The sequence below is a fragment of the Bombus huntii genome, chromosome 13 (assembly GCF_024542735.1).
Source record: "Bombus huntii isolate Logan2020A chromosome 13, iyBomHunt1.1, whole genome shotgun sequence".
Taxonomy (NCBI): domain Eukaryota; kingdom Metazoa; phylum Arthropoda; class Insecta; order Hymenoptera; family Apidae; genus Bombus; species Bombus huntii.
Genome location: NC_066250.1, coordinates 3862510 through 3884253, shown reverse-complemented (window position 1 = coordinate 3884253; position 21744 = coordinate 3862510). Strand labels below are relative to the sequence as shown.

The window sequence follows — 21744 nt, the reverse complement described above, 5'->3', positions numbered from 1 at the left end:
TCGACTAACCCTTTGACCATGAGACTATTTTCGGAAGAAAGCACAATGCCGAGCAATCTTTCCATTGAACCACTTCATCGCGAATGGAGGGAGCTCTTTGATTAGAGTAGTCTCGTTCGAATAAGAAATTATATCCGCGTAGACTATATGAATGGAAAACTGCAAAAGAACCCTTCGACGAATCTTTTGTCGTCTCGTTTTGGAGCATAAACTACTTAACCGAATAACGGTGGCCTCGTCGAGTACAAGTTGAACAAAATATCAGTTGGATCAGTTTCTCTAATTATCCCTGTTATCGATCAAACAGTATGCCCGATATTACCTCGTTCGAGCGAACAATGACTAGATACAGGAAAGACAAGATCTAATGGGAACCCTGGATGGGGGATCTAATGGGGACGAATTCTCTATCGTCTCATTTTGGAGCACTTAACAAACGCTAATGCTACCGAGCTTATCGAGTAAAAGTTAAGAAAATAGCGGTTCAATCAGTTTCTGCAGTTATCCCTATTATCGATCAGATAGTTTCACCGGTATTACTTCGCGAAGGCCTCGTAGTGAAGTTTACGAGGTCACAGAATCGAAGGCAACTTTTATCATATCGATGTCTGACTGCGACCACTGTTTCTAGAATAAATACTACTTTCACCTAGCTAGTCAACGTAGCCAGAAGCTTAGCTTTTCCTAACGGTAGGTTAAAGTCGATAAAATATAGAGAGAATCGTTCGTCGAACGTTTTGTAGAGCGAAGCCGCCCTTGAATTTGTCGCGCGAGGTTACATCGAACGCGATGCTACCACAGTTGCTAGGAATAGTTACCAAAAGTCGCTTTATAAGCCTGACATTCCAGTTGATACCGTGCCAACGCTAATCGTCGCGATATTGCGGCACGTTCGTGACGTTTCTGTTCGTGTCCTTTCACTCTGGCCAGGTGCTCCATCCAGTTATATCGATTCTGCGAGTGCATGAAAATTCAAAAGAAAGTCCCGTTTTATTTTATATCTTCATGAACATTTGTCAAACGGGTTTCCACTAATGGAAGACGATCTATTGACTCAGTGAAAACGGTACTCTATCGAAAACCGGATTACCTTCAGGCAAGAACCAAGAGATTTGACAAGATAAAGTTGCCAGTGTTGGCAACGTCATTTACAAAAGTAAACATCGGAAATATATCCTCTGTATTCCTTACCACCTACCGTTTCGAGGGAACTTCTAAGAAACTTTGTAACTCTCTTTTACTTGCTTTGCTTTTTCTTCCTTCGCTTGAAAGTATCGCGAAAAACATCTGAACACTTAGCATGGAGTCTCCAACTCTAGGATTACACTTAAACGTATAGTAATGCAACGAATAACTGACACCGTTAATCCGGTGACGAAATATAGGCTTACGATAAATATCTTGTAACTTCTATGTACACTTTTAAATTGGTCTTCAGCTTTATCAATATAATCGTGATAGTCGAGCCTCTGGTTATATTGTCAATGACATTTCAAAATGTCTTACGAAAAGAAATTTAAATATGTATGCGCAAGCTATTGTACCTTGAAAAATGAAAAGAGACCAGGTAGGAAATGTTAATCAAGGAAGACGGTATTTAACGTGGACGCAATACGTTGGAAAACCGGTTGAATCAGACGAGTTGGCAAAAGTAACGAGCCAGATACCCAGGTTTTGCGTTGTACTCAACCGAATTACGATAACCGTGGCCTACGATCGTATTAGGCACAGCAGTCCTTCCTCGTCTGTGTCCTTTCACTCGAACCAGCTGCCATGAACTACCTAAACGGTTTAAGCAGGTACTTACAAGTTATTAGAAGGAATAGCCCATCAGTAAACTACATGGTATCTCACCTTACCGAAACCCCATTAGGGGGTTGTATCCAAACAGACGACAGGGGGGTAGAGGGGTATGTATCCAAATAGACGACAGAGTTTCGGGGCAGTCGAATGGGAACAACTTCGGACTTCGAACGGTACAAGTGGGCCACCTATTTTCGGCGGCTCTCGAATAATTCAATGCAGGCTGAGAAAAATGTTGCGGCTGTAACAGTTGCTAAGGATGTGACGTGACGTCGAGGAGCACCTTAAATTTCACGAGAAACTACCTTGAACTTGCGATCTACTTTACAGAGTCTGTCCTCATCGCTTGTGCAATCGATTATTGCGTAGAACGTTGCCCGAGTTAATTACGATTCTCTTTGAGCAGCTCATTAGTAGCTTGTGTCATATAAAGATGCGATTCTCAGATTAGATTAACTCTCTGTCAATGACAGAGCTGCAACGGTGTGAGGCGCACGGTTCGCGTATCTGTGAGCTACGTGAAACCGCGTAAATTCAAGTGTAACGCGTTCTCTGGTCGATTTGTAAATCGCACAGAAGAATCCTTTCACTCAGTGACAACGGATTGATATAGATCATCCTGTTGGAAACGAGTCAAACTGTTTGGCTTGAAGAGCTCGTCTCAGCTCAGGGATTAAGTTAACGAAGAGAACTTTCCATAGAATTTTCGAATGAAATTTACGTGCAAATCGAATTGAGAAATTTAAACGACAGTTTGATAAATATACGCTACTGTCCATAGGTAGGTCGGTATTTACAATTGGTGGAACTTGGTCAAGTGGTTTGTATTTTTCTAGAAGCGAATTAAACTTGGTTCTGTTCATTTTTGGCTATATTTAATCCGGAATCGACGGTTCCTGTATATGAAAGACGAGAATCGTAACATTATAAGACAGTTTTCATAGAACAGCATATTGTTATAAAAAAATCATTGTACCCTCCGAAATCATGAGAACGTGATGCTTTTAAGAATCAGAATGCACGAGTACATTCTTAGAAACTTAAACTATAACTGACTTAGGTAAGATCAAAGCGTCAAAGATAAATTGAAAACTTTTATTCGAATCTGCAATAATGAATGTAATCAAATATTTATCAACGACAGTGTCGTACCTGTTCCACTTGTATAGAGAAACAGGCATTATCCCAACAAAAAGTATTCCGAGAAAAATACGGAACGGTTCTAAATTATCGTGGAAGAAAATGCAAAGTAATTGAAAACACGCTATATCTTGATCACGTGGACATCGATCTTTATACGCTGCATCGTCTGGCCCAGACACTGGCGAGCTTCGCCGCGACTTCCGTGTGGCGTTCACGCGCTGCCATCGACGGAGCTTACGAATTGCGCGTAAAACCAACGCACGCGATTGCATAATGTGCTTGCACGAGTGCAACGGTGCACACGTGTCAGTGCGTGGTACGATACCGTGCGACACCGTGGTACAACTGGCTGTTGCTAACTCGTGAAACCGCACCCTGTCTGTGGTGTCGTTTCACGATTTTAAAACGCTTTCAGAACCGGGAGAAACGAGAGTCGAAAAGGCTCGCGAATGTAACGCTAGATCCATTGATTCACCGGAGAAACTTTTGGCAGAACGATTTACCAAAAGTGACGCTAATATATTCGTGAGTGCACCGCCGTTCGTGAGAATTAGAGCACACACTTGCAGAAAATGAGGCGAGCTTTAAGCGTTCTTAGGAAATTATTAAAATCCTCGGGAATTTAATTTTAAGTAACTAGAAATATAGCGAATATCTGGATTAAAGCGGTCGTTACAAGGTATAAACCAGACAAGTATAATATGTAAACTCCATTCTTTTGAATTATAGTCACAGAATTACGAAAGCGCATAAATATTCGCGGTCTAATTACCACATTCTGCATAAAAGCCGTATATATCCTAACATTTATAAACGAGGCCGTAAGAACGTGCGAATCGTACGTGGACGTTACATAAACAAACAAAGAACGAGGAACTAACAACGTAGTAGTATCCTGTGATAAAATGAATCTCGACAACACTGACAATGTCATCGATTGGTACGCGTACACACACCGTTTCGTGATTCGGTCAGCCTATCCCGTTCCTGTTTCCTGACTTCCTGTTTTTCTAACTCGAAAGCAGGGCCAAGCCCATCAGGCGAAGCGATCTAGCGAATCCAATGGCAAGCTGGTCGAATTAGATGGTAACGCCGATCGCTAGAAATACATCACGAGTCGCGTACCTTTTGATTCTATCCGTGATCGTGCTGCCAAAAGAACGTTTCCAACACCAGCCAAAAATAAACTCGCGCTTCCGGTAGGCTTGCGCGCTGTTTCGCAGTGTTCACTACGAAAGACAGTGCAGAACGAGGATCGGCGAAAAGATACGTTCTCGAGCTTCTGCCTCGCACTCCACCCCGTTGTTCTCGTTTCCTCCATTCCGTCTTTCTATCGTGCACTTCCGCGAAAATAATAACGTCACTTTTACCGGAACGACAGAGAGAAAGGCAGAGAGACAGAGACAGAAAGGGAGGGAGAGAAGGTAAGAGACGAGACAAATCAGAATTAAGGAGCACTAGGACGCGACGATCCAACACGCTTCTCAGACGGCAGTTTTTACGAAAATCGAGAGTTCTCTCTCTCTCGTCCTCTCGCGATTGACCTACCGCGTTCCACTTTTGCGGAGTACAGCCACGAAACTGGGTCGACTGGCCGAAGTAACAAGGGGTGCACGGTTTGCGGACGAATCTATCCCGGCTAGCAGTGTTGTGATGAGAAGACATTCTCAAACACCGACGACAGCTTTCAGAATTAACCTACGAACTTTCCAGGGATCTTAACATATACGAGCTCGCGAAAGTATCCCAACACTCGCAACCTAGGCCAATCTCTTGTAAATGTACTGTATATGCCATAGGAAATATTTTGGAATTTCATTAGCACCGCTATGAGACTCGACGATCATGCGAATATAATTATATTCGCGTTTTTCTAACACAATATATATCCAGTACAAGCGTGCACCTCGCAGAGATGAGAAATGACATGGAAAATAAATAACGAACTTTCTATAACGACAGATGTAAGACACTGTTTTACCGGAAATAACGGTGGATTAATTTACAACAATTTGCCGTGAGATGTAATGCTTCGCAAGATACCCGGCCGAAGACTGTTGGTAACGCTAAGTAAAGTTACCGAAGTGAATGTTTTATTCCGTTTGTGTAATTTCGTAAGTCTGATTGGCGGGAGAAAGTAGAATCGCGCACCATATAATAGCACGCAGTTTCCATAAAGGAAATTCCAAATAATTCACTGTGCGAACGAATATAGCGAAGTATCCGATTCTTTGTGATACCGCCGATTGCCAGTTGCCTTTCAGAGGCTGGTTTCCAATCGAATTTCACCACGATAATTAACAAGATCAAAATTAGTCGATTATAGGAAACTTCGATCACGTAGAAAATGAGCTGGTAGTTCTTTAAGAAGAAAAATCAATAAATAGCAGGCCTCGTAAACTCATACAACGATAGGATTTTCGCTATACGCAGTCGATACCTGTTTCCCCTCACAATGTTCGACTCTCTATTCGCGATGAAACAGGTTCTCCGCTGCTGTGCCTCTCGTTTTCGCGTTTCCACCGGTATCCTCGGTTAGAATCGGAGTAGAAAAAACCGGAAGATATTCGCAGCGGCGCGCTTTATCGCGATAACACGGCCACGCGAATGCAAAACAGCTGGATGTGGTCTGACTGGGAAAACAGCGTTCACCGTTTCTATCGAATCGCGTGCAAACCGAAAACAGACATCGGCGATCTTTGCTACGCTTCGAGATCTCTACGGAAGGACGGAAAGAGGCTCGTACCTGTTTCGTATATCTAATACACACAGAGACCGCGACTATCCAGTTTCACGATGATAATCAACGCTGTAAGTGTAGAATACAATATCGAAATCCGAGACGGCCCCGAACGAGATACAGCGGTGTCGTTTTGGATTCTTTTCGCTACATCCGCTCTGTTTTTGGCACGGTCGTGCGAGCACCCATCCTCCTGCACTTATCACTCGAGTACTGCCAGTCAGTGCGAATTTAAATGGCCTGACGGCTACATAAATCGATTCACAGAGTGACAACAACCGGTGACGCTACGCTAACATCATGCGTCACTTGTTCATCGAGCAACAGTTAATTCGGTTTGTCTTCTCTTCAAAATAATGATACCTTTTCTTGACGATCTTCTATCTTTTTATATATCGTGCTCAGCGTAATTAAAAATTGCAAGAACAAAATTGTAATATCAGAGTAACGATATTAAAATGACGTAAATTCGATGGGTGGAACGAGTCTTTGCTCGAATTCCATCTCTTTAATTACGTTGGAGAAACCATCAATTTGCATAAAAATCTACAGTCTGCTAATGAAAGATATACTCGAAAGAAGTCGATCGTTAATGGACACTGTTCGAGTTTCTTTTTCATCCGAGATGATCTCCCAACGATAGTCGATTTTCCTCGGTCGTCACTGCACTTTGATATCTTCTCAACGGATCACACAAACGATATGGCAATTCGTAAGGTAAATTCGCGAAACGGGTTGAAAGCAGCGGAACACGAACATTGCAGCAAGTTTCTCGTTATCATAGGAAAGTGTCATGGAGCCTGGCAGCGACTAGACCGACGAATAGCCGCGTTGTTTCGAGCCAGCTTACGCGGCGAATAAACGACAGGCCTGCTGTGTTTTGCACGACATGTCGTGCCGCAACGTGTCACACGGTGCGCCGCCTTTTACATTGATGAATGTCTCGACGAGGGAAGGGCATGACGTCAATTCGCTGGAGGGTGGAAAAGGGCTCGACGAGGATTTTTTTTATAGCGTACAACCACTTCACCTGCTTCTCGCGTTCGAGTTACGCGAGTACGTACTAAATGCTGCACCCTACACGAGCGTCCACTCGTCGTGCTCGTTTCCTCCTAGCAAGAAATCACACCCTATAAATTAGACTGCAGAGGGAAGCAAACTCTGATAAATAAAAAGTCATCGTTTCTCGACGATCCAATTAATCAAACGATGGTCGATTGGTTGAGGGATCTACGTTAACCAAACGAACTCGAACGAACGACGATAACTATGAGTCGACCAGCAGCGCAATTACGTAAAAATGCATCCGCGTCCGGTGAACCTTTGGGGACTGAGATGCCTCAAAAAAACGGTGCAAAGAGCGTCTTGTCGCGAGACAAAGGTTTACTAGAGTGGCTGGGGGACAAGCGAAGAGAAGAGAGAATCTCAAAGGGGTAATGAGGCCGGTGGGTGGAAAGTAGTGGGTGCAGATCTAGGTTACCTGCATATTATGCAACCAACACCACTGCAATTCCGCGGTTGCACGTGCAATCGTAGGCACATGCACGGAGATCATTAACGACTCCGTGTTTCGACCGCTCCGTTCAATTTCTAATTAGCGTATCGACGTTCCACGTACGGACTCTATAAATCTCCAGAATTACGGAATAATCATTGGCAAGAATTTATAGAATACATTATCGCACCCAAGCATCCAGACACGTGGTTATTTTTGACAAGACGAATTATTATCTAATTATTGGATTGTTCGAAAAGCTGGCGGTAAAGCGTGCAATGGCGTTTAATAGGATCATAAATTTATCGCATAATGTGCATCTATATCGTATTTTTTACCATGACATCTTCATGGTGAATGGTAAATAAGTTTCGACGAAATCCGAATGAAAGTTCGAAATGGAAGAAATATAAAAAAATTTAATAGTACGTTCGAGTAACAATTTAAATCAATAATAAACATTGCTCGAGTTCCTTATAATTTTCTGGCCATTTCTCAGATCTACCTTGCTCTGTGTAAGTGGCCAATGTTTACGAACGACGGTGTATGTTTAGATCCAAGGTACGAGTGGGACCAACTCATGAAAACCAGAGAACAACGAGGATGGAAAATGCAAGATCTAATCCTGAAATAAGACTAAGAAGAAGCGAATATTTTTGGCGCGACGACGTATCCTCGCGGTCCTTAAACGAGCTCATATCTTTGCCTCGTACTTTTGGCACGTACGTCGCTTCTTCGAACGTTAACGATTCCTAGCAATTTCTTCTCTTTTTCTCTTCCACGCCAATGACCCAATAATACAGGCACGCGAGTGTTCCTCGTGCCTCGACAAAGAAACACGTGCGACTTTCAGCGGCTTCGAATAACGATCCGAGGTCGGTCTTTGTTGCCACGATCATTTATGGGACGACAAAACACGTGGCGGGCGAATTATGTCAAAACAACGCGGGGGCGTTGAATCCTAAACGGAGGACGATGAACCGCGCTGTTTTGGACGGGCGCGCAAGAAAATTCAAGGTGACGACCCAGGGTTCTTGTACGATCCTCGACAAAACGTTCTCCCGTTTCTCGAAATAAATTTATCGCGAATTTCTCTCTCTCTCTCTCTCTCTTTTTCTTGCTTCGAAGCGCGTCAGACCGCGCCTGTTTCTCAAATAGTCGCGCTCGCACGAAAAACAGTTCGAGGAAATTTCGAAAGATCGAATCGAATCCACTACTCGTCTATACCGGCTTGCAATTACGACAAACAATTTATCACGACTTTCACGAATCTGCGATTTAACGATAATTATCGCAACAGCAGGTCGAATAGAATCGCGGTGAAAGCAAGCGAAACCGATGGTTATCGAAACGGTGGTTGGTGTGGCGAAGGATAACCGTAATATCTGTGATTCATGCAACGCTCATTTACTTCCTATTTCCTATAAGAAAAATTTCTAAAGATTCTTTAATTCATTAGAGGCCGATCGTTTCATCGGCAATTTATTTTCAGTAAACTTACGGTATCGAGTCCTGTTTTCCAACGTCGTGGCTACGAAAGGCAATCGCGCGAGTATCGACTCTGCCTCTCTTCTCGCTTCGATATCATTCGATTTTCCAACAATCGAAACTTCTGCGAACTTGTGCAAATTTTCTTCTCTCTCAGCCTTCCATTATAAATAAACGTAGAATGAATGCGACGCAAATACATTCTTTCGGTTTAAATTTAGTAGATCACTTGATGATAGTCGTAGACAGACGGTCTCTTTTCTTACGATTTCCAACATACAACGTGTAAATCTTTTGTGATCGAATCGAGCCACATGTTCAAATACTTACGAACGGTAGCGTATTATCTTTCAACAATGTCGCCTTCGCACAGCTTATAAATATTATTCCACTGCTTGGTCGTTCGCGTATGTATCTCATACGATTAAAAACGTAATTCGTGAAACGAAATAATAGAAATTCATTCGATCGATAACATCGATTCCATCTGTTATTTGAAGCGCTATCAGCGTACCGAAACGGTGAAAAACAGGCGTAAAGATCGACGAAACAATTACAAGGTAGAACAGGTCCGTTTCACAATCGAATCGTGCAGCAGCTAGCCAAGCCACGTTTTCCTCGAAACTGCAGATTTCCGTCCAACTAGATGGACATTTCGTATCAACCTTGACTAGCAGAACTCGTACGAGAGAGGCGCGATATCGCGACGTGGCCAAGGTGCAATGCAATTGCACAGGCTGCATCGTCCCCGAACAAGGCTGCGGTAAACGGTCTCGTCTCTCAGATAACACGTGCACCGCTATCTTCTATCTCGCATGTATCGAGCTTACATAAGGCACCGCGGTATTATGTCTTGTCAACGACAACGGTGCAGCGTGAAGCGATTAGTTACGAAACTGCCTGCGGATATAGAGACGAGTAAACGAAATACGAGTACGTTCGATGTGTGTAGTTTCGCCGATCTTCTAGGCTCGATACAGACGAGCGATATTTCTTTTTGCAAGCTATCGTTTACGAGAAGAGGGTAACGCACGCGTCGCGGTAAAATAAAACGCGCGAAATACGTGGCGGAGTTGAAGAAATGGAAAAATTGGTGCGATGTATCGACGCTGATGTTAGCAAAAATTGAGAATTTGATCAATCGGATGAGAATCTGTATAAAGTTAGCTGAACAAAAGAAATAACGATGAGAATTTTAGTGTAGAATTTTGTAAGTGTTAACGCCAAGTTAATCGAATGCTACGTCATTAGATAGACAACGATCCGGATTGCAGAATTTCATAAACTTCGATATAAAGACAAATATTTCAAAGTGATGTACTTTGAAATATGCTATTCTGAAATTGTGTATTTTGATATATAGGCTGTGCTAAATTTAAATAACACTAGCGTCGTGAAGCGTTATCGTTACTTTCATGCCACCCGATGATTGTTCAAATAGGAGCTCGGGTAACCACAAACTAAGATTACGTGAAATTTTATTGATATAAATAACGAAGTGTGTCGCGTGTGCTGCCATATAGTCGTATTTCTCCATACGATACAATAAACCGCTAAAACGTCTAATAACGTCTAATAGAATTCACTCGCCTGCATCGAACGTTACTCCAGTCTTCTATACATTTTACTAATTCGTTTTGTAGATGGGAAATTGATGATCGAGCGACGAGAGTACGCTGAGGTAATGGTAGGTGCAATGGTAAAGAGCGCAAAGATGCACGATAGAGTAAGGATGTGCTACTTGCACGCGTGAAAGTGGAGCCACGCGAGGAAACTTCACGACTTTGCCGCGATTAGTCCGATGAGTCACCATCGTGCTAGTTGTAGGATCGCAAAAATATGATAGACACTGCGATACTGTAATTATTTCATTAGATACGAAGAAACGTGCACGTAGGATAGTCCTTGACGCGTTCGCTTCAATCGCAACATCTACGCACGCTAGTCTTCGGGAAACAAGTTTTTACGAATTCGGTACACGTGGAGAGATAAAAGCTGAGAAATACAAGTCACTGACTGCATGACGAAAACGCGATAATCGGTTGTAGTCGAAGTTTTCATTGCCACCGATAATCCATGGAATAATTATCGATAAAGACAAAGACAAATTGTCCAACTTAAGAAAAAGAATTATTTTCTATTTAATTTTCCTATTTAATTTTCGACATAATTGCGACATTAACAGCACCGTATGTTTACCTCGGCGCGTTCTTTGAATCGTTGTAAATCCGATCGCGTCTTCTTATTCCCAGCTCTTACGGGCTATAAATGGTAAAAAAAGTCTGTTTACTTGTTAGAAAGAAAAAGAAGCGAGGTCGAGACGTAGATATTCGTGTAGGGTTAAATGCTGAAAACTCATCGACCAGTAAAAATCATGGTACATGTTCGACAACAGGGAAAAGGCAAAAGGGCCAGCGATGACTTTCTCGATTGATGCATTCTGTCGTCACAGAACGCACGAGTGTTCCGGTGCATACGAACGCTCACTGAACACGTACACATCCTGCTCGTACGAACGGTTCTTCGATAATGTGGGTCAGCTCGTTTACGCCGCCGGCTCTCGGCTTATCTAGCTGTTAGAGCTGCATATACATTTCAACGACTTATTCGTATCTGCAAGCTACTTGCAAAAATATCCTGAATAAAAGAGAAGAACAGAACGGAGAAAAGAGAGAGAGAGAGAGAGAGAGAGAGACAAAGACAGGGCCAGAGAGACAGGGAGGAAGAATTTTCAATTCGCCAAGCTAATGCGAATCTCATTGCTGGCGTGAACGTGCACGTTTGATAAGAGGGCGAGAAAGAAGGAGGTCGAGATCGTATAATTTCATCGGTCGTAGCCCGGCGATTTATCGCCGGATTGAATAGAAGATGCGTTACGATCGGTACTTATATCGACACCACGAATTACGACGCAGTGAGAATATTGGCACGTTTATCGTTAACCCTTTTAACCGAAGCGATTCTAGTGAACGCCCGAATTAGCACTGGCTAAGTGGTTGAGTCGTTCTCTAAACTAAGATTTAAAAGGTGTGAGCAAAGGATTTCCGGGTTTTCACTGTTACCGCATTGCGTACAGACTGGCAAACGACCACGTCGGCTAGTTAGTTGCACTTGCGAACGCGATGGATTTAAACGAGATTGAAAGAGATGACTGATAATTTCGACCGAGCCTCTGGCCACAGTCACGCGTTATAGTCTTTACGTAATACCTTTAAATACACGTCGAAGCAATTTATTAATTCTATCGAACAATATTACAAGTGTTTGTTAGATGGAAAAAAGGTTTCTTGCTACGTGATCGATGGAACACAACGTGTAGGGGAAGAGAATAGCGTTGAGATTTTGCAGAAACTCGCAAGAGTATTCGAACGCTCGTAGACACGTTCGACGAAGATGACGATGATGATTAGCTGCGTCGTATGAAACGTTTGGAAATTCGATTAACTATCATTTTGTTGATAATGTTTGAAACATAAAACCTATGTTAGGTATTCGATGCAAGTATTTATTAAAGGTATTTAAATTTTTATACATCCTCGGATTGATTCCAAATTTGACCGATATAATCATGACGATCGTGTCTCGTTTCAATGTTAACGAAAGTTCGAAATGTTTTATATTAATACATATCATATATGCGTAAGTGTTTTTTATACAAGTGTTAAATTACCTTCGGAAACTTCGCGTATGTTGGTGCTACGTTTCGCAGAATTTGAATTAATCCCGAGCGAAACTCACCGTGCTATACGTGGCTTCCGATTCATTCTGATTTCTGTTCATAATTAACCAGCGAAACTTAGAAGAGTTCCCGTGTATATAAACCGCGTTCGACTATGAACGTGTAACAAAGCTTCGACCTTCGTTTGATATCAATTTTGATACCGTATTATGTGCATGGAAATGATTCGTGTCACAAATTATTGTTGTCAACGAACGATCATAAACTCGAATATTTGTAGATTGTCGGCTTGGTTCGGAGCTTGTGAAACGCGATTACGAAATACTTGACGCGAACACGTACGTTTGGATAATGGAACGAAAAACTGGAAGTGATGGTTATTAAGTGAAAGAAAACGATGATTATTAAGTAAAAGAAACTGATCGTTAACGGACTTTTTATAATTCGACGACCGTTAAACTGTTTACGATGCAACTTTTTTTGGAGTAAATCAAATCAATAATAACTGACGTAAGTGATGCCTACGTGCAATCTTTAAAATAATGCGGCTGATTGGCGTCAATTGACGCGGAAGCTCGTTGAATCCATTCAACGACAGAAAAAAATCCTATTCTTCGGTTTTATTCCGATGGCAAAAAAGCTCTGCACAACTGTTACGACTTAGTCGTTCGCGTAGGTGCGAATCGTTAAAGAGTTGCACAAGGTTACTTGTAGCGAGTACGCGAACGTGATGACGAGGCCAAAACTAGCAACGAGAAACTGATGCACCTGGAACGCAGGCAACCGAGACGAAACACACGTACCGCAGACGAAAAAACGCGTGCGTTACATCATTTCCTTATCGAACGTAACTACGCTTCCTTTTAAACCGCTATATCAGAAGCAAAAGCTGCGGCTTATCAGCGCGCTGAGAACGATTAAATGGCATACTATCGCAATCTTAATTGTCTCTTCCGAAATCGGCTGACTTTAATCCTGTAAACACGGATACATGTTTTTGAACTGTTGAATATTTACGTTGTCCAACAATTGATTTTCGACATTTCTAATGGCCGAATGTTCAATATTCCTCAGCATAGAAATTTCGAAATTTCGAATTTCAAATATTCGCATTTACAAATCCTTTGTGGCCCGAATGTCTAATCCCTCGATGTGAATATTTAAATTTTCAAATTATGAAATATTTACATTTCAAATATTTAAAACAATACAAATCCCTCGACTCGATAAACTAACAAATTTCCAGCGACAAATTTCTCTCTTTTCTTCAAATTTTCAAATTCTCGTGTTATATACACGTTCCAACTTTTTAATATCTACATTTTCAAATTTTCAACATTGAAACTTTCGAGCCGAGTAATTATCAAGACTGGATTATTTCCAATCACACTATAATAAATATCAGTACGTAGGTATGTTTTCTTTCGTAATTGCCTTACTATACACACCAGACTAGACCCACACACGTTTATTACCGTATTAAAAATCTGACGCAATGAACCATCGTGACGCGTAGCACAGCCAGTGCAAATTACGAAAACTGGATAAAAGTCAACGTAAGATTAAGAGAAAAGTACGTACTAACCATCTTACGTATCGAAGACACGTGTTAGATCTATTAAATGGCCAGTATTCACGTGCGTTTCGATGCAACGAGAGATTGACGCAACCCGTAATCGAAATTAATAAAGAAAACGGAAGATTTGAGGCACTGATCTCCCTCCGATCGAAAAGGAACAGAAGGTCAAAGTTAATCTCGTCCACGTTCATGATTTATATCGGGTTATATTAAAGTAGAGGCACGCCGCTCACCCTCTAGTTTTCCACATGTGCATCCGAATGCGTCACAAGCTTGTCGTAGCGATTATTTCGCAACGTGTCACGAATCGATCGAACAATGTTTTCCACTTCTCGATCGAAGAATTTAAAGGATGGTTTTTCGTAACGAGCGTTGTGTAATTTGCAAGTGTTGGATGTGAACACTCGAACGAGTATTCATTATATTCGAATGATTTCAACATGTAAAATAATTCAGTCGTACGAAAAAAAAAACTACGTTGATCCTATAATGCCATAACTTGAAAAGTATAGAAAATCGATGATGTTACAGATATTGTTCTTTTAAATTTACCCCGAAGCTTAAAATTAATTTATATCTATTCTACGGTTATTAATAATTTACGACAGTAAGCCATTTGTTCCTTGACGACTGAATATCAATCATCTGCTTATATAAGAAAATAAAAAAATTAATAAAATGGGCAATTAATCAATTTGTTTTTTTTTTTTAAGGCTCGATTCTCGTTCATTTGGCACATTCGATGGAAAAAGTTAAACACTCGTACATTGATATCTATCGTTCTCAAGATTACTAAACTATTAACGGATAAATAAGATTCTCATTTCTAAACAATGATGAAAAGCGTGACGTTAGAATGAAAAAAAGATTCAAGGTAACGATGACACCACGACGCTTCAACTTTACATCAGACTATTTTAATAGTTTCTCAAAGTCCCTAAATTTCTAAATGGAAAATTACCGTGTGGTATCTTTCAATCATTTGCGTAAATTTCCTAATGTATCCTTGCGTATAACATCTATCTAACTTATCAGTCTACGTAAATTACATATACTACGTACATATACAATCAGAAAGAAAACTTGTAATCTTGTAACGCGAAAAATCCCAATAGTCAAAGTATACGTGTCTAACATCTACCTAACTTATCAGTAGATCGTGGACTTTTATGTGTTTATAGGAAATTTAAAAGTGCAAATGTATATAGAATATGCGTGCTGTACAAAACTACATGAAATGTTAAAAAAAAAAATAACATACTTGTTACGTTTAATAAATGACACGAATAGTTCTTTAGATTCTGTTTTATCGCTTATATTCACGAAAGTATGATATTACATAAGAATCTGTAGTCTACTTATGGGAGATAATAAATTAAGTACCTTAACGATGTTCAATCAGAAAGAAAGCTAGTAATCTTGTAACACAAAGTATACGCGTCTAACATTTACCTAGCTTATCAGTCAAAGTAAATTAAATACCTTAACGACGTTCGATCAGAAAGAAAGCTCGTAATCTCTCAACACGAGAAAGCCCAATGGACAATGTATATACGCGTGGCGAAGACTAGATATACGCATTAACCGTGCTCTCTCTTCCTCTTAATACGCGATACAATACACCTACAATGGGCCGTTTATGCGAGCACCGCGTTACTCACACATGTCAAGCCAGGAAATCGCGCTCGATCATCTCGCTAGTAGTTACAACGCAACCCTCTGGGGGTGGAGGAGGTAGAGAAAAAGCACAAGGTTCGCAATATGGTACGTGATGCAGGTGAATAACATGGTGTCCCTTTGTAGTTATACGCAACACATGCATCATACCGTCCATGACAGAGAGCGTTTACGTGACGCACATAGTAGAACGAGAAGAAGAAAACACACATTTCCTATCTCTGTCTATTGGAACGTCAGAAACGAACTGTCACTCTAGAGAAAGAGAAAGAGAGCCATAGATTGGTCGTATGTACTCACCGATTTGTAATATCACGCGAGGTAGCACGATCCACCGAGCCTGGAGTCGTTCCCGTGGGTCAAATGATCCTGACGAGCTCCATGGTTTTCCCGAACTACCGACGCACTCGTGAATTCGTCCCTCGCTGCTCTGGCTCTTCTGTCACGGTACACGCGAGAACCTTTTCGATCGTCCTTTGCGTGCAGACTCGACGAAAGAGGTTTGACGGCTGCGAGACTCGACCAACGCAAGCACTCACGACCACCTCGAAGGTCTGTTGCCAACTGACCCAGCCAGTGACAGCTCTTCGCGATTCACCACGTTTACCACCGTACTTCCAATAAAGTAACTATCGCAAGCTCTTGCGATGCCACTCCGATGCCTGTCTGAAACACCGCAAAGCTTTTCATGAGCGAATCCTCCTATAAACCACGGGATTTCCCTGAAAAACCGTGTGTTATTAAATGCCACAGGATCTTATGGAACCTTATTCGTACTATAGAATTTGTTTTAAGCTTTTGTAAGATACGACAATTAGGTTTTATGATATGTCAATAAAGAATTGGGAGGCAGGATATTAACATATGTATTTTAGACTTTCTCAGCTTGTTTGAAGGTTTAGTTAGGTATTTGGGTACAAGGGATTCTTCTTATTTACACGAAGTATCGAAAATGGAGTTCTTAGATTTATTTCAAATGATTATTCTGATCGAAAGCTGATAGTATGAGGAAGAAAGAAAGCAGAGGAAATATGGCCGAAAAATTTTTTTCACGAAAGTTGTCGACACTGTCGATCATATGGCAATCAGCTGTAATTCACGTTTCTTCAATGGACATATGTTTGTATCGCATTTACGAAATAAGTGATCAGAAAGATAACTAGCATGTATTGTTTGTAACAGATTAATGGTGTCTTCTCTAACACCGTATTTTATTGTTATTGCACGATAATATCAATTTAACACACGTGACTGCATTATTTATGCGGGTTTGAAATCTCTGAAGGCAGCATTTTAACTCAAGGTTAATTGATTTAACGGTTTATTATTTGGCAATTGAATTAAATTTAGATCAAATCTGGGACTAAGCAATTAAAATGTACTAAATTTGACCGATGACAATAAATTAACGATCGCGGAATTGTAACTATCTTTCTCCTTTAGAGAAAGATATTTAAAAAGAGGATTATTTAAAAAGAATTTTTATTATTTCACAACTATCAGTACTTAACGCTTATGTAGATCTATTACAAACTTAGAAGTATATGAAATCGTTTTAACTGCGTTTCAATGTGATATCAATAACATATTAAAAATGCAAATACCTATGAAATGTGTATATTGCTATGATTTAATCCATAAATGTTTTATTTACAAATGTTTAACCATTTCTCAGAGTTAGAAGTCTGAAACATGTTCCAGATGGTATACTAGTTGATAATATCAAAATCATGTCTTGATAAGAACACGGTGTGTAAGATAATTGTATTTATTCTCAGTCTTAACTGCATCACTTTTTGCCAGATTTCTTTATACCACCAGTGACAAGAGGACCCCTTTGACTTGCTTTCTTTGCAGCTTCAGCAAGCGCTTTCTGCTGTTCCTTTTGTTTTTGCTTGAATGCTACATCTTCTTCATCCAATACTTTTGATTCCTTCTTTGGTGCCTTCAGGGGCTTTTTCTTACCACCTTCGCGGCCAGACATTCTAAAAGTGAATTCTCAATTAGATATAATATTCTTAAAATAAACAATGAAATTGCAATTTGCTTATCTTAATGTGATAATATAAATTACAATATAAAAGAGGAGAAAACATTGGTTTGAAATGAGATAATGAGTTTCGAGCATGAATTTACAAAAAAAAAAAGCTTTCTTACAAAACATAACCTACGAAGTTTCTCTCATGTCAGAATCGATAATGTTACTCAGCTTATCAAAAATATTACATGGTTTAAGCATACAATTTAATATGACTAAAATGCATGATGCAACAAGAGACTTATTACGCACAAAACTTAAGACTACACCGAAACTAATATGAACAATGTGTGAAATAATCAAATGCATAAATTAGAACAATAACCTAATTTAAGTAAAAGTACATAATGGTAATAATCTTTTACCTTATAATACTGTGAAATTTCACAAATAATCAAATTAATATTACAAATTTAACGTGTCAGAACTGAATACTCTTATTCAGGAGCAAAGTTTGGTTATCACGTCTCAAGCTGAAATGTCGCATGCATGCCACTCAATGGTTAAGATAGATTACGCTGCCATCTATCAAAAAGAAGGTGACGAACTACTAACTTTTAATACTTGAATTGCCATCTAGCGGCGAATTGGCGCAATTTAGCTGAATCCTAAGGATTTCCACTACAGGGCAGTAAACAAATGATTTATACATAATGATTAAACAGAATAAATAACTTACAATGTAAATAAAATACACCGATTTTTTCCTCTTTATTTCTTACTTTTTAAATATATATTTAAGCTCTCTTTGTTAGGAAGACTGTGCTGTCCTCTATCTTTTTAATTCTTTATCTTAACGGTTAAATAATTATATCTGATCATACTTGTTGTGTCGCTTAAATATAACTATTCTTAAACATAACTTCCCAACGAAAGAAGTAATAATATGTATTGACACATTTGCTACTTGATTAAACAAGTATTACAAAAATTTGAGTTGTTAGTGAAAATGAACTTAAATTTAATTGCGGCAGCATGTGAGGGGATGGGTATTGGTGTAAAAGGAACGTTACCATGGAGACTTAAGTAAGAAACAATGAAAGTTACATTATAAATGCAAATAATGTAGCACATTATAATCTATTCCTTACCTTATAGAAGTGAAATGGCATTCTTTACGTCTATGACAACGAATACGAAAGACCCAAATAAAAAGAATGTTGTTTTAATGGGACGAAGGACGTGGGAATGTATTCCAAAGAAGTACAAACCATTAAAAAATCGAATAAACATAGTACTTACGTCACAGTCTTTGTAAGGATGACTCATTTTTACTAACGATTTGAAATTAAAGTAATTTTTTAAATTTATAAAGAATAATTAACTATGTAGAGATTATGGGGACGATGCGATAGTATGCAAAAGTATTCCACATGCTCTCGAAGTTATTAAAAAACCTACATTAAAAGATCAAATCGAAGGCATATGGGTAATAGGTGGAAGTTCCGTATACAAGGTACGACATCTATACAAATCTCTGCTTAGGTCCTATTCCTTCAATTGCATTCTTAAAAATATTAACTTGCATAAATATCCACAGTCTAATACAAACAGTTTCATAGAAAAGATCTAATTGCAATTTCAGGCAGCAATGGAATCTCCGAATTTTCACCGATTATATTTGACAAGAATAAAAAAACATTTTGTCTGTGATACCTTTTTCCCAACTATTCCTAATAATTTTGTTTTGATAGAGTAAGTATTCTTATAATTTTTCTTAACTATCCCGAATAATTTTATTTTACCATACACTTAATTATTTTTATTTTCTTTGAAATTATTTCATATTTGTTTCCTTTTTCATTGATTCAGTGATCCTAACATTCCTCAGGGCGTTCAAGAAGAAAACGATATACAATTCGTATATGAAGTGTATGAAAAAAAATAGATTTTTGTATCTGAAAATTATTTAAAAGTAAAAATGTGAAATTTTGACCGTACCATTTTGGCTGCCACGCTGAAACCACATGTTTCATTCAGGACGTCACAGTGTTTTAACACAGTGCATCATTAGATGCAAGATTTGTTCTCATTTTTTTTATTGATGTTCTAATGAAAATGTTTTTGTTCAATGGGGCACTTTTTATTTGAAAGTATCTTCTATTTATCAGTCGCCCGTATTCGGGTGACGCTTATTTGACTACTTGCGAAGCATCGTCGTGGATATTTGAACAGATATTCCACAGGAAGTAATAAAACTATTGAATTGTCATAAAAGTAATACGAAAATGGTTTATTAAGAAAATTATTTAGAATGTAAAACTTTGAAGCAGTCTATACAAAGCTGCGTTTGGTCGGGACAATTTGGACAGAAAGCTGTTGTTTGTCTGCATAACATAGTTTGCATGCGCTTGCGGAATCATTTTTTCGAACGGCGATATTATACTGACTCCGTCGAAGACAAGCGTTTGTCTCACCAAATTGAATTGTACTTTCCTCGGTATCATCAGTTCTTCTTTATTCCTCAATGACCGATTCTTATAAAATGTTGTCAACAGTATCGTCATTACATTCAGTATCACTACGATTGCGCTTATCAATATCCCAATCAGAATCAGACGATGTAATTCTATTTTTATTTCTGATTTCCTTCCTCATCGCTGCTATCCGAATTTGTGTAAGCCTCGTAAAAGTTTTCTTTTTCACTGCTATTTGATTCACTAAGAAATAAGTTTTCCATTTCTCTTTTCGATATTGTAACGAATTAGGACAGAGATTTTAAGTTATCTAAAATATCGGTGGGAGTACCAAGCAGAATACGCTTGGTACAGCGGCACTCGTGGCCTGAAGAAGATTTCATTGAAAACACGCGCGGCAATCAACGTGTTAAACTGAGACAATTAAAGCTGACAAGGGCATAATATTATTTATTCATCAAGAACATGAAAAATGTTACATCAAAGATTATTATCATGACAATAGATACTTTTTATAATCCCAAATTATAATTAGATATTAGATACATTAAGAGAAACGAAATTCCTTAACCAGGCGGCCACTTCATTTGACGACCACCAAGAACATGTAGATGCAAATGATAGATCGATTGTGCACCATGCTTGCCATCGTTGATGACTAAACGAAATCCGTCATTGAGACCTTGTTGCTTCGCTACCTTACGAGCAACTATCATTAAATGACCCAGCAAAGCTTCGTCCTCGTCTTCGGCAGTTGAAAGTTGCGGAATTGGTTTTCGTGGAATCACCAGGAAATGCACCGGTGCTTGGCCGTTAATGTCATGAAATGCAACGCACTAACACATTAAAAAATTTGTTTCATTAGCAGAATTCTAACGACAAAATAAATTATGTAAGAGTACGCTTCGAAGATTCTAAACGTTTACATATAGTATCACTTCGCAAAAAGAATTAAAAAATACTGAAAGAAATTAAGGAAAGCATCTATATACAGTAAGTTCACAAATAGAGAATTTGAATTAATTCGTTAATGTTACGGTTATGATATAGTACAAAATAAATTATGTACCTTAATTATACATACAACTATTACTAATTGCTATGGAGACATACAAACCAGTAAATAACCTTAAATTTTCATGACAGAAATATAATATTTGATATTTCAGAACAATATGCTTTCAATCATTTAATTCGATTTACCTGATCATCCTCGTAAATGAAATTACAAGGTATTTCTTTACGCAATATCTTCCCGAAAATAGTATCTTCTGAGGGAGCTGCAGTTTGGGCTTTTTCAACTTCGGTCGCCATTTTTCTCCAGCATGGAGTATGATGTGATAGATTAGCATTGAAATATGGTAGACGTTTACACGAATTTATAGCGAGATTTAAAAGCAGCCTCATTTCGAGAGTACTTAAAATACCTTTAAAGGCTTAACACGTTATTCTTTCGAGTTCACACCGGAATAATTCACTAATTTAGCGTTTATGTATATCAGTAGAATAATCGGGAATAGTTTACGATAAAAAAAAGGGGCAATGTCCAACACGCCATGTCAGAAATTACAAGTGGCGGTAAATTTGAATCGAAATTTGAAATTTAAATGAAAATTCGTATATTTATGAACACAATTAAAAGGATTTAAGTAAAGATATTTCATATATTTTTACAGATTCTATTA

General features: G+C 39.1%; 4 protein-coding genes and 1 long non-coding RNA gene across 5 annotated transcripts in view; 2 read left to right on the top strand and 3 right to left on the bottom strand.

Annotated features, from left to right (window-relative positions):
- LOC126872708 (protein FAM214A) overlaps window positions 1–16190 on the bottom strand; it is a 43884-nt gene extending 27694 nt beyond the window's left edge. Inside the window, exon 1 of the mRNA XM_050632818.1 lies at window positions 15905–16190. The gene's annotated coding sequence lies outside the window, so the exon portion shown is untranslated. The remainder of the gene's footprint in view (window positions 1–15904) is intronic.
- Window positions 933–15224, top strand: LOC126872744 (uncharacterized). Its single transcript, XR_007692161.1, has 2 exons — window positions 933–14534; window positions 14641–15224. It is a non-coding gene; the product is annotated as an uncharacterized LOC126872744 (long non-coding RNA).
- Window positions 16191–17205: 1015 nt separating the features above from the next.
- Window positions 17206–18174, bottom strand: LOC126872737 (translation machinery-associated protein 7 homolog). Its single transcript, XM_050632884.1, has 2 exons — window positions 18008–18174; window positions 17206–17589 (listed from the first exon to the last, which is right to left on the bottom strand). Exon 2 carries the CDS (start codon window positions 17586–17588, stop codon window positions 17394–17396), a length of 195 nt encoding a protein of 64 aa, XP_050488841.1. The 5' UTR covers window position 17589; window positions 18008–18174; the 3' UTR covers window positions 17206–17393.
- Window positions 18175–18333: 159 nt separating this feature from the next.
- LOC126872730 (dihydrofolate reductase) lies at window positions 18334–19863 on the top strand. Its single transcript, XM_050632872.1, has 5 exons — window positions 18334–18668; window positions 18741–18896; window positions 18975–19098; window positions 19228–19337; window positions 19455–19863. The coding sequence occupies exons 1-5, from the start codon at window positions 18592–18594 to the stop codon at window positions 19528–19530; spliced, it is 543 nt and encodes a 180-aa protein (XP_050488829.1). The 5' UTR covers window positions 18334–18591; the 3' UTR covers window positions 19531–19863.
- A 619-nt stretch (window positions 19864–20482) lies between these two features.
- LOC126872735 (adenosine 5'-monophosphoramidase HINT1) lies at window positions 20483–21612 on the bottom strand. Its single transcript, XM_050632882.1, has 2 exons — window positions 21263–21612; window positions 20483–20895 (listed from the first exon to the last, which is right to left on the bottom strand). The coding sequence occupies exons 1-2, from the start codon at window positions 21464–21466 to the stop codon at window positions 20626–20628; spliced, it is 474 nt and encodes a 157-aa protein (XP_050488839.1). The 5' UTR covers window positions 21467–21612; the 3' UTR covers window positions 20483–20625.
- Window positions 21613–21744: the final 132 nt, after the last annotated feature.